General features: G+C 35.4%; 1 protein-coding gene across 1 annotated transcript in view; it reads left to right on the top strand.

Moving 5' to 3' along the window:
* The window catches only part of BARX1 (BARX homeobox 1), a 17,737-nt gene extending 2,230 nt beyond the window's left edge, over positions 1 to 15,507 (top strand). The window contains exons 2-4 of the mRNA XM_077452102.1: positions 1,212 to 1,515; positions 7,223 to 7,307; positions 14,297 to 15,507. Of these exons, the coding sequence (XP_077308228.1) occupies positions 1,212 to 1,515; positions 7,223 to 7,307; positions 14,297 to 14,461 (554 nt within the window). The 3' untranslated portion in view covers positions 14,462 to 15,507. The remainder of the gene's footprint in view (positions 1 to 1,211; positions 1,516 to 7,222; positions 7,308 to 14,296) is intronic.
* Positions 15,508 to 16,020: the final 513 nt, after the last annotated feature.

Genomic DNA, 16,020 nt, shown 5'->3' with positions numbered 1-16,020 from the left:
ATTTAATAATAACAATACACTTTATAAATACGTGCAATATACAGGCTTACTGGCAACTACAAATATCAGAATTATGTTATCATATTATCCTGAATCTTGGGACTGTTCCTATGCTGGTTACAGTCTCCACTTCCACGTATGGAAGTTTTCATTTAAGTCTTTATTAAAATATTATCATATTGAATACCATATCTCATATATATATATATGAACCAGCCTTTACCTAATATTTACCTATGTTAAATGCACTACATTGCATTTTTGTATTGTATTTTTTTACTTTTTTTTATTATTATTACTATTGTTATTTTATATGCATTTGTGATCAGTTGCTTTTAAAATGTAGTAAAATATAGGGTTCTCTATATTTCGATACAATTGAACTAGTTCGGTCCAAATATATACACATCCAAGTGATATTAAAAAATATCTAACTTCTTGTTACCTGGTCTTTCCTGGAATGGTTTCCAAAATATACGTGGATGTAATTTCTAAACTATGTGGGGCTCTATAGTAAATCTGAAGTGCAGACAGGCCTTTGTAAATGCAATATTATTGTAATTACAATACATTGGCCACATAGACTTTAGATGGGAAAATAAATTAGGTAGTCATCAAAGATATATCATCGATATCATATCATGTAGATATCATAGACCGTGTAGCAAAAGTTTAGATTCACCATGCTCTATTATGTTGTACAGTTTCCCAGCACTATTATATATTGCATATAAAGTACTATATACAGTATACAGCACAAAGACAATCTATACATTTAGGACAGCACATAGATTATAAGGGAAGTAAAATTATTATGGAATGATATACTGATGACTGTGGGCCCAGAAGGTCCCAATATGATATTACAATTGTTTCTTACTACAAATATTAGATTTGTTTTAGTTTCTACACCCTGTGTTTGCCTTTATATATACAATCTGTGTATAAGTGTAGCATAGTCCATGAAAAGTTTCTCTTAACCCACTAGTTTCTAGCATGAAAACTCTCTATAATTTTGTTTACTGTATTTGTGATGTACAAAAATTGGAACAAGGAACTCCTGAAAACGGTGCTGACATGCATAGCAAAAATCAGGGGCAACCTAGCGGAAGGTTACCTACATCTGTTCCAGTTTTTAATAAATCAGACTATTTTGCTGAAATGTATCCTAGGATTCTCTCTTATAGTGCTTTTTTCTGGTCTCCCCACAGCTCTACTAAAGGCAGAACAGGCCTCGATCTTCAAGTTCCCCCTGGGCCCTCTGTCCTGCCCCGGCCTGGGCTCCCCCATCAGCTCCGCACTGCTCGCAGCCAGCTCGGGCCTCCAGGGCGGGTCCGGCTCCGCCCACCACCTGCCCCTAGAACTGCACCTGCGGGGTAAGCTGGAGAGCGGGGTGTCCGAGCAGGGCAGCAAAGCCAAGAAGGGCAGGAGAAGCCGGACTGTGTTCACAGAGCTGCAGCTTATGGGGCTGGAGAAGAGGTTCGAGAAACAGAAATATCTTTCCACCCCTGACAGGTAAATGGCCGTATTGTACATTTTATGCAACCCCAGTAAATACAGATGACACCATTGCTATGGGCTGCATGTGCCAGGGAGGCTGATTTATGGAATCTGAACAGCAGCAAATCTGGTTTCACTTGTCAAATGAATATAATAGTGTAATTGGTTGTTATGGCAACAGGATGCAATTTGCTTCAGTTGTCTAAAAACAGCCTATGGGGCAATATATTGTACAGCAATCATAGTTATGCATGGTTTTACAGGTAATGGGAATTAGTATCTGGGAACAAAAGGGACATTTTTACTGTAGAGTCAAAGATTATATGAAGATATATTTGAAAAATATATATTTTATTGTGTAGAGCATAATAAAATGCACACACAGAAAAATATTATATATATATTCCAACTGAAATGAGAAATGCAACCATGAACATTCGATATAATTACATACTCGGAGCCCAAATAATTAATTTACTTAAGGATCTGCTTGTAATTAAAACATGTAGTACACACACACACACACACACACACACATATATATATATGTGAATTTTATTCTATCGTTTTTTAATATATATATATATATATATATATATATATATATATATATATATATATATATATATATATATATATACATACATATATATATTTATATATATATACACACAAGTGAATTTTATTCTATCGTCTCTTATATATATATATATATATATATATATATATATATATATATATATATATATATATATATATATATATACATACATATATATATTTATATATATATACACACAAGTGAATTTTATTCTATCGTCTCTTATATATATATATATATATATATATATATATAAATATAAATATATAAATATATATATATATATATATAGAGAGAGAGAGAGAGGTGAATTTTCTTATAGAATAAAAGATAAAAAAAAATAGTTTTTTCATATATCTGCATTTAATCTTTGATTTCGCTGTAATAAATCATATATTATTCCTAATATATTTGCAAGAAGGTGGTGGAGAAATGCCAATATGGTGTTTATTTGTTAATATTCCACTCAATGAATATTACATTTTCAGGTGGTAGCGCATTTTGTACTCACCAAAGCACAAACATAATCATATTTTAAAAAGTTCTTGTCTGAATTTAGTTTATAGCTTCTGTGTAATAAACATTATAGATGGGTGGCAAGAGAAAAGCCAGAATTTTTTTTTTTTTTTTCGCGTGAACACATCATCACCTAATTTACTGACTACACTTTGCTTAGCAGATCATTAGGCCTTTAGTAAAATCATGTTGTATCACATACATGAATGTATCAGTCTGGTATACAGATATAAGTCAAATAACTAATCTGTATAGTAATAGAGAATAATATGAAAAGTGGAGCAAAAGTGGGCCTTTTTTTTGGGACACTGCTACCCCTAATTCGACCTGTCCATAATGTACAAGGTAAGGAAAGGAAATAAAATTAAAAAAAAAATAAAAGAAAGAAAGAAAATTATAGATGTATCTCCATACAGGTACTGATGATATATATATATATATATATATATATATATATATATATATATATATATATATATATATATATATATATATATATATATATATATATATATATATATATATATATATATATGCAGTAGATAGATAGATAGATAGATAGATAGATAGATAGATAGATAGTTTAAACTAACATAGAATGATAAGGAAAAACGACCGCTGAATTCAAATAGAGTATGACAGTCACACAGCTAAAATATATCTGTGTTAAAGCTAAATCGATCCTTTTGTGACTTGCCCTTTATCATTTCACACCAATCAAGCAGAAACAATTTATAACAATTTCATTCACTTTTTAAATAAAATCCCGCATCTGAACTGACACTGCTTATATTTTATACCTGCTTTTCTGGCTCCGGGCATTCGGTTTTTATGTATAAATATAATATGTATATGATTCTAAATTCCGTACATTAACGTTGTTAATTTATATATTAATTGTTGTTTAATAGATATGTTCAGAGGGGTCTGGCGATGAGTGATTATATTTATTGATACGGTTATGTTCAAAGCAACCGCAATGTACTTGAATCGTTTGTGAGATAATTGAATTTATTGAGCTATAAAACGTCTCCTTTTATTGGTAATACCCTATAACCATGTATGATAATAATAATAAAAAAAATGTAATAGTATAACAATATTAACAACAATACCAACCATGTATAATGCAAATATCATATAATCATGCATTCATGATTACTTAGGGGAATTTTCCTTGTTTGCTCCTTAGAAAATGCATGAAAAATATTCAAATACAAAATGGCTTTATAATGAAACAGACTTATATTTGCTTCTGTCCTGAATATAGCAGCTTCAGTAATTTTCTTTGGGATCCAAATTATTTGTTATCAGTAGAAACTGGAAGATTTTCATTCTTAGTTGCCTGAAAAGAAAATGTTAATTTTACACCAGTATACTGACATTATTGTGTAAGTCTGAGCATTATATATATCTATCTATATATATATATATATATATATATATATATATATATATATATATATATATATATATATATATATATATTTTTTTTTTTTTAAATATATATTATTATTATAATACAGGTTTTATATAGCGCCAACAGTTTGCTCAGCGCTTTACAACATGAGGGCAGACATTAGTTACATTACAATTTGGTACAAGAGGAATCAGAGGGCCATGTATATATATATATATATATATATATATATATATATATATATATACACACACACACACACACATTCATGTTCAGTTTCCTAACTTTGGCCTTCTAACTGTATGTGAATACAGTAAGAGGCATACAAATATGTGCTGAAACTATGTTTGACAGCACCATATTCTCTATAGACCTAGGGTCAGATTTATTATAACTGGAATAATAAGAAGACAGGAGATGTTGCCTACAGTAACTATTTAGATTCCAGATTTCAGAAATCTAATTTATATCCAGTTTTCATGAATTTACTTTGGGTATGTTTCATAAATCCTATAGGCTGGAAATTAGGATCAGATTAATTGAAACTGAAGAAAAAAAAAATAAGCATAAAAATGGAGTCTTTGCCAATTGTCCCAAATCAGCATCCACTTTTTTTTTTTTGGTCCTTCGGCCATCCACCTTTTACTTACTGGAATCATGCAATATTTTTAATGGGCGTTAAGGGCAGCAACTCAATTTGTATGATTTTTTTTTTCTTGACTTAGCTGTCAATTCATAGAGAAAAAGACCCTTTCAGTTAATATATGAATGATCCTTTTTCATTTACAATGTTATAAAAGCCACAATAAACATTTAAATCCCCTGTAAACTTCTGCTGGTGATTAGGAAGTGTCAGGAGATAGTTCTGGGAAGCCTGGGTTGCATTTGTTGTAAAAAGTCAGCTCATTAGCATATGACAGTGTGGATTAAATGTCAGATTTACTGAGCTTCAGTAAGAATAAGAGGAGTCTCTATACTACAGCCAAGAATCATTCTCAAGCGATAAAGGTTTTTAGAGTCAGTTTGAAGTGATTGGAGATGCTTGCACTTAGAGATTATTATATATGATGGGAGGTTAAGGAAAGTGGAGGTGTACTCAATTGCTTTTAATCAGATCCCCACTGTCTGTATATACTAAAAATGAAATACAGAATGCCATTAGCTGCTTGAAATACTATTTACACACAGTTTAGCTTATCTTAATTTTTTAGTACATTTTTTTTATATAGAATTCCTTCTGTCAACCCCTTTTCAGGGTGAAATTGCATAGACACTCTGGGGTTGCTTTAGTAAGTAATTGGAAACTTTTCAGTGTTTCTGGATAGGGTGAAACTGTGTTCACTACTGAATGGTGTGCAAGATGGCACAGGATTTTTGCTAACACATGACTGCATGATATAAGCAAACACAGCTCTGACATATTTTTTATTTATTAATGTATTTGTATAGCGCTGAAAATGTATGCAGTGCTTTACATATACAGGCATACCCCATTTTTAAGTACACAATGGGGTTTATTTACTAAAGCTGGAAAGTGCCAAATCAGGCTCACTTCTGCATAGAAACCAATGAGCTTCCAGGTTTTATTACCAAAGCTTAATTGAACAAGCTGGGGATAGAAGCTCATTGTAAATACGGCAAAACTGACGTTTTAAGCGTAGGTTACTATCTATTAACTCATTCAGGAGAGGTTGTATACTTAAAAGTGGGGTATGCCTGTATTGTTCATTCTCAGTGCCCTGACCTCAAGAAGCTTACAATCTAAGGTCCCTATCTCACATGTATACATATATAGTAGGGCCAATTTAGTCAGTAGCCAGTTAACTTACTAGCATGTATTTGGGGGTGGGAGAAAGAAAGCCATTGTACGTACCCACAGGAAATCAATGCAAGCACAGGGAGAACTCCATTTAGTAAGAGCAATGGACATTCAATTTGCAAAGTGTATATTTTCAGCTGCTGGTAATCAACCCCAATATGAGTTATTTATCAAGTTGGGAATTCCGAATGTCACCCAGATTTTACCACTTTTGTGGTTACAGCATCTTCTGTTTTTAGGCCTTAGAGCAGGCGTACTCCGCATACAAAAACAAACAAGAAAACGGAACCGCTTTAATCAATGATACAGTTTACATATACACTGTAGCCTATGGTGCACTTAAATAAAATAATGCCTTCAGTGGTAAAATGCACTTGCATGATTCACTAACATCAATGGCACCATCATTTCGAACTACACAAAAAGTAAGTTTCAAAATTAACATTTATAACACACCCTATAAATCAAAGAAAGAAGACCAATTTGGGAATTGCTTGTGATGATCAGATCATGTAACAGTTAGGCCTCATGTACACTGTAAATGGACGTTCAGTGCAGTTGGATGTTTTTTTCAACTGCCCCTGAACTCATCCAATGTTATCTTATGTGTACATGTACACAGGTTTGTTTAATGTTGTTTTTAGGCAGTTGCGTTTATAGGCTGTACTTTGAAGGCAAAAAAAGGAGTTCAGCCGCTGAAGTTTCCAACCTTTCAGACGCCAAATAAACACGGCTAAATGTGGTATCTTGCATTTAGCCGCATTTCGTTTACAGGCGTTTTTCATTTTTGGCTAATTGTGAAAAAAAATAAATACCCTTCTAAGCGCAAACGCGTCTAAACGCTGCATGTAAATGTGGCAAAACGGACATTTTAAGCGTAGGTTACTATCTGTTAACTCGTTCAGGAGAGGTTGTAAAAACATCCTGTGTACATTAAGCCTACTGCTGAATGATAGCGTAAAAAAAAAAAAAAAGTTTTTGTTTCTGTTCATTTCAAGGATTTTACGTCATTCTGGAAAAAGGCCTCATGTTTCAGTAATTGTACTTTCACCATATAAAAAGGCCACATTTCCTCCCTCTCACTTGGACTATGCTGTAATGTTGGCCGAGACGAGGAGGAAAACTGTATCAGGTCCTAGTGGTGCCTAAATTTAATTCAGCAAATTGGATAGATTTTTAATAACCAGTTGTCTTCTGTGAGAAATCTGTTCATGTACAAGGACTAGACCCCAATTCCCAACTATATTATCATTGCTGTTTCCTGTTACCTCTTTGTTGTTTGATTTGTTCACAATGTACCACCAACCGTGTAACAATCATAAAAGGGCACTTTGTAGTAAACTTTATTTTTTTCTTTTACCCTCAGGATAGACTTGGCAGAATCTTTGGGGCTTAGCCAACTACAGGTGAAAACTTGGTACCAAAATCGGCGCATGAAATGGAAAAAGATTGTAAGTGAATTTTGTTTTGTTTAATCTCCCTATATATGTCACTAAGGGGTTGATTTACTAAAACTGGAGAGCGCAAAATCTGGTGCAGCTTTGCATAGAAACCAATCAACCTCCATTTGTTTTTCAAAGCTTAATTGAACAAGCTGAATTTGGAAGCTGATTGGCTACTATGCACATCTGCACCAGATTTTGCACTCTCACTTTTAGTAAGATTTCCCATTGTATATACTTACTGTGCTTGGGAATCTTACATTTCCTTCTGCATTGAAATTTGACTCTGTTTTCCCCTATTGGTTATATTTAACTTTTCCTGTTCCCTTTAGTTTTCCTCCTTCATCCAATTTCACTTACTTGTGCTCTCTCTTCCTGTCTCCGTCTTTCTCCATTTTACTGTCCCTCTTACTTTTTCTTTTCTACCCTATACACCATCACATCTCCATTCCTACAAGCTGCCCCTGGTTTCCTCTCTCTTTTTTTTAATTTTTTTTTCTATACAGTTAGTTATATAGCGCCATCTATTTACACAGTGCTTAAAATATATTGTACATTCACATCAGTCCCTTACTCTTAAGGAGTGTAACATCTAAGGTCCCTAACTCACAATCATACACATACTAGGACCAATTTAGACAGGAGACAATTAACCTACCAGCATCTCTTGGTTATATTTTACTCTTCATGTCCCTTGTAGTTTCCTTTCATGTATTCTCCTTTTCTTCATGCTTTCTATTCCTTTCTCCAATTTAGGGTCACCCTACATCAGCCTTTCTCAAACTTTTCAACACAGAGGAACCCTTGAAATAGTTCTCCGGTCTTGGGGAACCCCTGCTAAAAATTAGAAATCTACAACTTACAGATAGCTAAAAAGATCAATGATGTGAGTCGGAACTTCTCTGAGAGGCAGAAATTGCCCAATGCTGAAGGAACCCCTAGCAACCTCTGGAAGAACCCTGGTTGAGAATCACTGCCCTACACATTGCAATCTGACCATATATTCTTTGTACAATCAACTTTAGATTTACCAATGTAATATGTGGAGACATCTAATCTCTGCAGTCAATTTGTATCTGATCAGGTTGGCTCTAACATAGACTACTCAGTTGTTGGTTGAGCTAAAGAAGATTGTATGATCAGGTTGTAATGTGTGTAATGAGCTTTAGTCTACATTTTCCTGTCCCACTCTATGTCTTCTGCCCTATACACTTCCCATTTTCTTCTTACTTCCCTCTTTGTTCCTTCTCATCATGCTTTAGGGCCAAAGCCCTACACAAAGCTCAGCATTATCAGAGTAGAAAATCATTTACCTCTTTTAATTTTGCTTGTTGAAATTCAATTTAAAAAAGCTGGGATTATTGTTCCAAACACAGGTTAACTGTGCATTAGGCCTCTTTCACATTGGCAGCCAGGGGTTGGCAAAAGCAAGAGGTTGAGCCATGGTTTTACTGCCCTCGGACCAGCCAGTTAAAGCCTACACTACAGCTTGGGGCTGTTTAGATGCACCGCAGCCATATGGCATGTTGAGTTAATAAGTGACAGGCACTACCATGGACCCCAATTCAATGGGCCTACATTGCTGTTTGTCAAATAAAAAAAAAAGAAGAAATTCAGGAGAGGGTAGAATCATCTCCTGATTACCTGACAGTGCTGCATATCGCTTTTCAGACTAAACAAGTGTGAACTTATGCCCTGTACACACGGTCGGACTTTCCGACGGAAAATGTGCGATTGGATCATGTTGTCGGAAAATCCGACCGTGTGTGGGCTCCATCTGACTTTTTCCATCTGATTTTCCTACGCACAAACTTTGAGAACAGGATCTAAAATTTTCCGACAACAAAATCCAATCGCATAAATTCCAATCGTGTGTAGACAATTTCAACGTACAAAGTGCCACGCATGCTCAGAATAAACTAAGAGACAAAAGCTATTGGCTACTGGCCCGTTTATAGTCCCGACGTATGTGTTTGACATCACCTCGTCCAGAACAATCAGATTTTCCGACAACTTTGTGCAACCGTGTGTATGCTAGACAAGTTTGGGCCAAAATCCGTTGGAAAAAATCTGACGGATTTTGTCATCGGAAAGTCCGTCCATGTGTACAGGTCTTAAATTGATGTTTTTTTTTTTTTTTTTTACATCACAGACTTTATTTTATTTAGTAGTGTGATAAAAGGCTATTTTAACAGTTTGTCAGTGTAGCTTGGCAGCAGAAGGAGTGGAAGAGATGCCCTGTCATTGACTATTTCCCTTTTCCTTTCACCACATGTTTAAAGCTGATCTCTAGAAAAAAGAAAAATGCTCCCTTACAGTGGTGTTGCCCCATCACTGCAAGGGTTAAAGGCTCATTTAGGTCTAGGGGCCTGCGAAAAGCAGTTTCACTTGCCCAATCTTTACATGCTCTGGAGGTATCCAGCCTCTCTTCTCCTATGTTCTTGTAGTCACAGGTCCTCTGACATCATCAAGAATAATGCAGAACCCAAAGCCGGCAGAAAAGGAGAGCTCCAGCTGTGGGAGCGGAGAAACTAAGACTTAAACCTACCATTCCTGGTCCCCTAGACATAAATTTATATTTAACCCTTGCAATGTGGGGGAAGTCTCATGGCAAGGGATGATTTATTCTCTCCCTGGATATAGGCCTCAAAGGTATAAGGATTCCACATATCTTTGCTACCTGCATAGGAATACATATCAATTTACATTTAAAGAGGAGTTCAGACAAAAAAAAAAAAAAATTAAAAGTCAGCAGCTACAAATACTGCAGCTGCTGACTTTTAATAATCGGACACTTACATGTCCCAAGGTCCAGCAATGCGGGGGAATAAAGCCCTGCTCGTCTCCTCCTCCTCTCTGCGGCACTGGCATTGTCACTGTGGGCGCCGCACCGTGCATACTCGAGCCGTGCTGTGCGTTGTGACTGGCCGGGCAATCATCTGGGACCTGTGACGTGTTCCAGATGATTGCCGAGAGGGAGGGGGGAGAGGTGAACTTACTTCCGGCGCCGCAGTGCGCTGGGAAGAAATGGGAGCTGGAACCCACCCAAAAAAAGCACCCCCCAAAAAAAAACTGACATACCAAATTTGCCACCTTCCCTTAAAGCGGAAGTTCCATTCTTGTGTGGAACTCCACTTTAAATTTTAATTTTGAAGATAATGGGGTTGATTTACTAAAGGCAAATAGACTGTGCACTTTGCAAAGTGCAGTTGCCCTCTGCAAGTGCAGTTGCTTCAGAGCTTTATAAATGAGGAAAAGCTTCACTTTGCAAAGAGTACCCATCATGTGCAAGGGAAAAAAAAAAAAAAAACAGCATTTTTGCTTGCATTATTGAACTCTGGAGCAACTGCAAAGTGCCTTTAGTAAATCAACCCCAATGGATCATTAGCAATTATAAAATAGCAATATCAGTTTTTCTGAGCAGACTTACTGTCTGAAATATTCGGTTGATTTAGATATATATCTGGCGATCATCATGCAGTGTAGGGAGTGCAAGGACATATCCTAACCACCCAAAATCTGTTTTGATACTACAGAGGAACTAAACCATCCTATCGTTTGCAGCCACAGAAGCTGCCATGTTCTCAGCCTCTGTTTTCAACTGCCATGATACTGCACATGTGATCATTTATGACACCAACCATTTGATGGTTTGACAGTTTGGTTGAGAGCACAACCAATGTGACAGTTACGTTCCTGACACATCCTGGGAATGTAACTGCTTCTTGAATCTGTAAATCGATGGGTTTAGTTCCCTTTTAAAGTGGACCTTCAGCCGTATAAAAATTTATTTGTCCCCTGACTTCTCTTCCTTTTCATACTTGTATTTTCCTTTTTAAACTTTATAGTGTTTTTGTGCTGAGGGGGAAAGAGCCCTTTGGGGTCTGTGCAGGCGCCAGACTGCCAAAAATAATGGCGTGGCCAAAAAGAAGAAAGAAGGGAGTCTGAAGTTCCTTTTTAAATTTGTGGTGTGGAACAATCCGCTTGCAGTACAACTTCATTGATGGGTGTCCAGAGACATTTCATTTTTTATGAAGTCAATTTTTGTAAAAAATCATTTAAACTAGTACAAGAAGAAAAAACTTGTTTAGAAATTACAACTACATGCTACTTTCTTCTTTGCCATGCAACTGCATTAAATTAATGTAAAAATTAGGAAAAGATGGTTCTACTTCTATTTCTTCTCAGTACAATCAGCATCAGATAACACCAGAAACGTGTCATAATGCCACCCTAAGGGAGATGATCATTTTACACCACAATCCTTTTCCTAAATTGCATTTTAAGCATATTTTATAATTCTGGCCCGAGCTACGTACACACAGCCGTGAGGATTTTACTGATCATATAGGCACGATTTTTCTGGCACAAAAGTTCCTGTGTAATGATCCATTTGTGTTTAGAATTCAGCTGTGTTGTTTTCAATGGAGACATTCACACAATTGCGTAAACATACACTGCGTTCCGATCCGTAACACGAAATCCAACACTCTGCATATGAAGACATACATATACCATTTAAAAAAAGAACAGGACAATTTTCATGCATTAAAAAAATTATATATTTACTGATCATAAAACAGGAACATTTCTTCCTGGCCTAAACTAGTAAAGGTCTTATGTCTGTGTTATGGCCATGTGAGTGGAGCCTTAGGTGTCCGTTTATGAAGCAATGATCAGTGGAGATCCAGAGGATCGCCGCTGATCACAGCCCATAAACAGTATATAAACCAGAGATAATCGGGGGGAGATGTGTTTGAACTTGTTCTCCCGCCGATTATCTCCGCACATGGAGAATCCACATAGACTGACACAGTAACGGTCACTTTATGAAGCTGTGATCTCAGCGCTTCACTTGTGATCTGTGTCAGAATTCACACGCCCCGATTCACCAACTCAGAGGTGGAGAACCGGGGTAGTGAAGAGGGAATCGGGGGATCTGAGGAGGAAAGAGGAAGATAATTAACTTCCTTATGCCTCGTTCAGACCCCCCAACACTGTAACCATGTCCCCCTGTCATATGTATGTGTATACATATATATACATATATATATATAATGTGTATATGTATATATATATAATGTGTGTGTATATACATGTATATATAATGTCTGTGTGTGTATACATGTATATATTATGTAGGGGGACGCTTTATTTCACTAACATTAATCACACCGCGTGTCAGTGTATTGAGCTGTGATAATTTATCACTGTTTAATATATTGACATCTCTGTGTATCAGTGAATTTCTAGTACTGTAATCTCGTAAAGTCTCACGAGATTCCAGTATTAGGGGCCGTTCTCCAGTGTTAGAAGCGTTTGTAGATCGCTTCACTCCTCCAAGTGTGAAGCGATCTACTCCGCTTCATATAGTGGCACACAGAGGAGAAAGATCTCCTATGTGAATGCCGGAGAATGAAGCAGTGAATAGATTTCACTGCTTCATAAAAGGACACCTTAATGTGTACTTTCTTGTTCTTTATCCTCCTGCTCTGACTTCACTCTCAGAATGCAAGTTTTGTATTTATGTATATGTGTATATGCATTCACACAGCGTAAAATACCTATAATCAGATGCATATTATATATTTATTTATTTGGCAATAGATCTGAATGCAGCACATTTGTGTGCATGTCACCATTGAAAACAATAGAACTGCATTCAGATCCGTAAACCAAAGCTAATTTGAATTGAATTTTTTTTTTTTCGTACATGTACCCTCTACACACCTGAGTGGGTAAAATATTGCCTAACATGCTATTATATTGCTAATTGTAGAAGAAGTATAATTTTGTAAGAAAACAGGCATACCCCACTTTTAGGTACACAATGGGGTTTATTTACTAAAGCTAGAAAGTGGAAAATCAGGCTCACTATTGCATAGAAATCAATGAGCTTGCAGGTTTTATTACCAAAGCTTAATTGAACAAGTTGGGGTTAGAAGCTCATTGGTTTCTATGTAGAAGTGAGCCTGATTTTGCACTTTCTAGCTTTAGTAGATAAACCCCATTGTCTCTTTAAGTGGGGTATGCCTGTATTGAGTTTTGTGTGTTGTCTATCTTTACACAGCATTACATAACATGGCATATAAATCAAATAACAGGCCTAATGAAGCAAAAAAGAGATTTTGAAAAGATTTATAAATTGATTGTATATGGCTGTTCATATTATTTAACTTCTTCAACTTCTCTATTCCCCTTTGTGCATTTCCCTCTGAGCCTTTCTTTCCCACCCCTCTTCATCTAATTCTATTCCTCTTTCCCCCTATCCCAGTCTTCATCACCTTTTATTCTACAACTCATCCTTCTTTCTTTTTGTTCTTCCCTTCTATTATTGCATACATACCATTTCTTAATCTCTAGCTCACTGTAAGCCCTTGTTAGTCTCAGTTACCCTATTCTTCACTGGCCCTTATTTTTCTTTTTTCCCTTTCCTTTTTTTTTATTTCCTTTCCTTTCCTTATATCATAAACTCAAATGGCCTAAAGCTGCAGGCATATCATCTGGGCTTTGCAAAATACGTTTTAGCAGTGTCAGTTTTTCCCACCTTCACATAAATTTCCCTGATGGTGGGGAAGATAGCGAGAAAAGGCTTATAATTCTGTTCTAGACATTTTATCTGTTACATTTTATAGTAATATTTGCAAATTTTTACTATTTAGGGTTTATTGGTGACATATGTAGTCATAACTGAACACTTTGAATACCTCCTGGTCCTTATATGCAGAGATTGAGAAAAGTTATTTTTGTTATTCATACCAATCAGATTCATATTGTTACAATTTACTTAATTTATTTATGTAATGATCACATCATTTCCTGGGATATTGGATATGTGTACCAGTAGTAGAGAACCTTTGGTGTAATTTACCAAACACAAATACCATAATGTTTTCTAGTTCTAAAGAACACACATGAAAAGAGCTGATGTATCTGTGCTGGTTTTAATATATCTGCATGTGCTATATCCCACTAACGTACATATGTTTTTTATCAAGGTTTTGCAAGGTGGGGGACTTGAATCACCAACTAAACCTAAAGGTCGTCCTAAGAAAAATTCCATCCCAACCAGCGAACAGCTTTCAGAACAGGAGAGGGCAAAGGAGGCAGAGAAACAGACTGAGGACCTCCATTCACCTTGCGAAATTAATCAGGAGGAGTAAAGGACCCCATTGCGGTGCCGGGGCAAAACAGTCAAATAACAGACTCATAGAGAACTCATAGACACTTACCATCAGGAGGATAAATGTGTATAGTGGAATATAAGGAGCATATTGACCTACCTAAGAGCAAAGAAACACTTACCAACTGTCCAGTCCCAATAAGCTCTAAGCACGATGACTTGTCTCTGACTTATCAACACCTCCCCAGAGAGGTGCCTGTGCTTGCACTGGGGGATTTTAGGGCATCTCGCCCTCTCACTGGTAGACTTTGCTCGTTTTAATTATTCTGATTCCAGAATGTGGATTTTTAATATATGGAATAAAGCACTTAAACTGCAAATTCCAGCAATTTTTTGTTTTCCTTTTATTTTTTTTAATTCGTCTGAAGATGCAGTAAAGAACAAGAGTGACTCAATGGTTAGTAGACAATTCTCTAATATTATCTGTTCTTTATATTTAATATGGCATTTGTTTTGTTCATGTATATATATATATATATATATATATATATATATATATATATAAATTAAGCGACACCAACATTTCTAAGTTTGTCTTGTACCTGTTTTAACTTTGCTAAATTTTGTATTTTAAATATAAAAAGAAAAAATAGATGTACAAGACAGGAGCCGCTTTTCAATTTGATATTGTACCCTTACAAAACATAGATTTGGATTCATTCTCTTAAACATGATTGTTGATCTATGATGTTGATAGGATGATTTTACTATAAGAATATTTTGTATGTCCAGAGGAGATAAGTGACTTTAGCTGGAAAAAATATCTTTATATTTGCTTTTTATGCACCAAAATATTCCTATAGTAAATCACCAATCAAATAAACAGGGGTAACGGTCCATGTTGCTTAATAAACTACTATTATTTGCAGTTGACATTGCCTCTGAATTTTTTTTAAACAGCTTGAAAAGTTGAGGTTTAATAACCTGGTTCAATGTGACAGTATTTCCATGCTATTTTATATGTTGTGTACAAAAAACAAAATTGCATATTTCCAAAACATTGCATTAAAAAACTTGTTTTTTAAATATATGGCATGCCTCTATTTTTTTAAACCTTTAATTTTATCCCAGTGATGTAGCTGGACTATACAGTACATGGCAAACAAATAAGAAAAAATAAAGTCTTTATTGAGTTTGCTCTTTGTTACATCTAGGAAAAGGTCTATACCCTTGCCTGAGCACAATGCTAAACTTTACTGCAAATTAATACCATGATAAGCCATGTACTACAACAGTGTTCTGCTCAGTGGCCAATCTATAGCTAATGTTTAATAGTTCTTAAAATTATTGGCCATACTATAGCCAGTAGATGATAATATATATATATATATATATATATATATATATATATATATATATACACATACATACACTCATATACACACACTATAACTATATACAGGTGGTCTCAGCCTGTTCCATTGCCCTTTACCCTTTCTTAAACTACAGCCTGCCAATCAAGGAATAAATAGCGCTAATAAAAGCTGTTCTCCTAGAGGTCCTAAAATCAGAGAAAAAAGGAAACTACTGACATACTTT

The sequence above is a fragment of the Lithobates pipiens genome, unplaced genomic scaffold, assembly GCF_037356315.1.
Source record: "Lithobates pipiens isolate NorthernLeopardFrog02 unplaced genomic scaffold, aLitPip1_a1.2 Scaffold_23, whole genome shotgun sequence".
Taxonomy (NCBI): Eukaryota; Metazoa; Chordata; class Amphibia; order Anura; family Ranidae; genus Lithobates; species Lithobates pipiens.
This window is presented reverse-complemented; position numbering and strand designations above follow the sequence as displayed.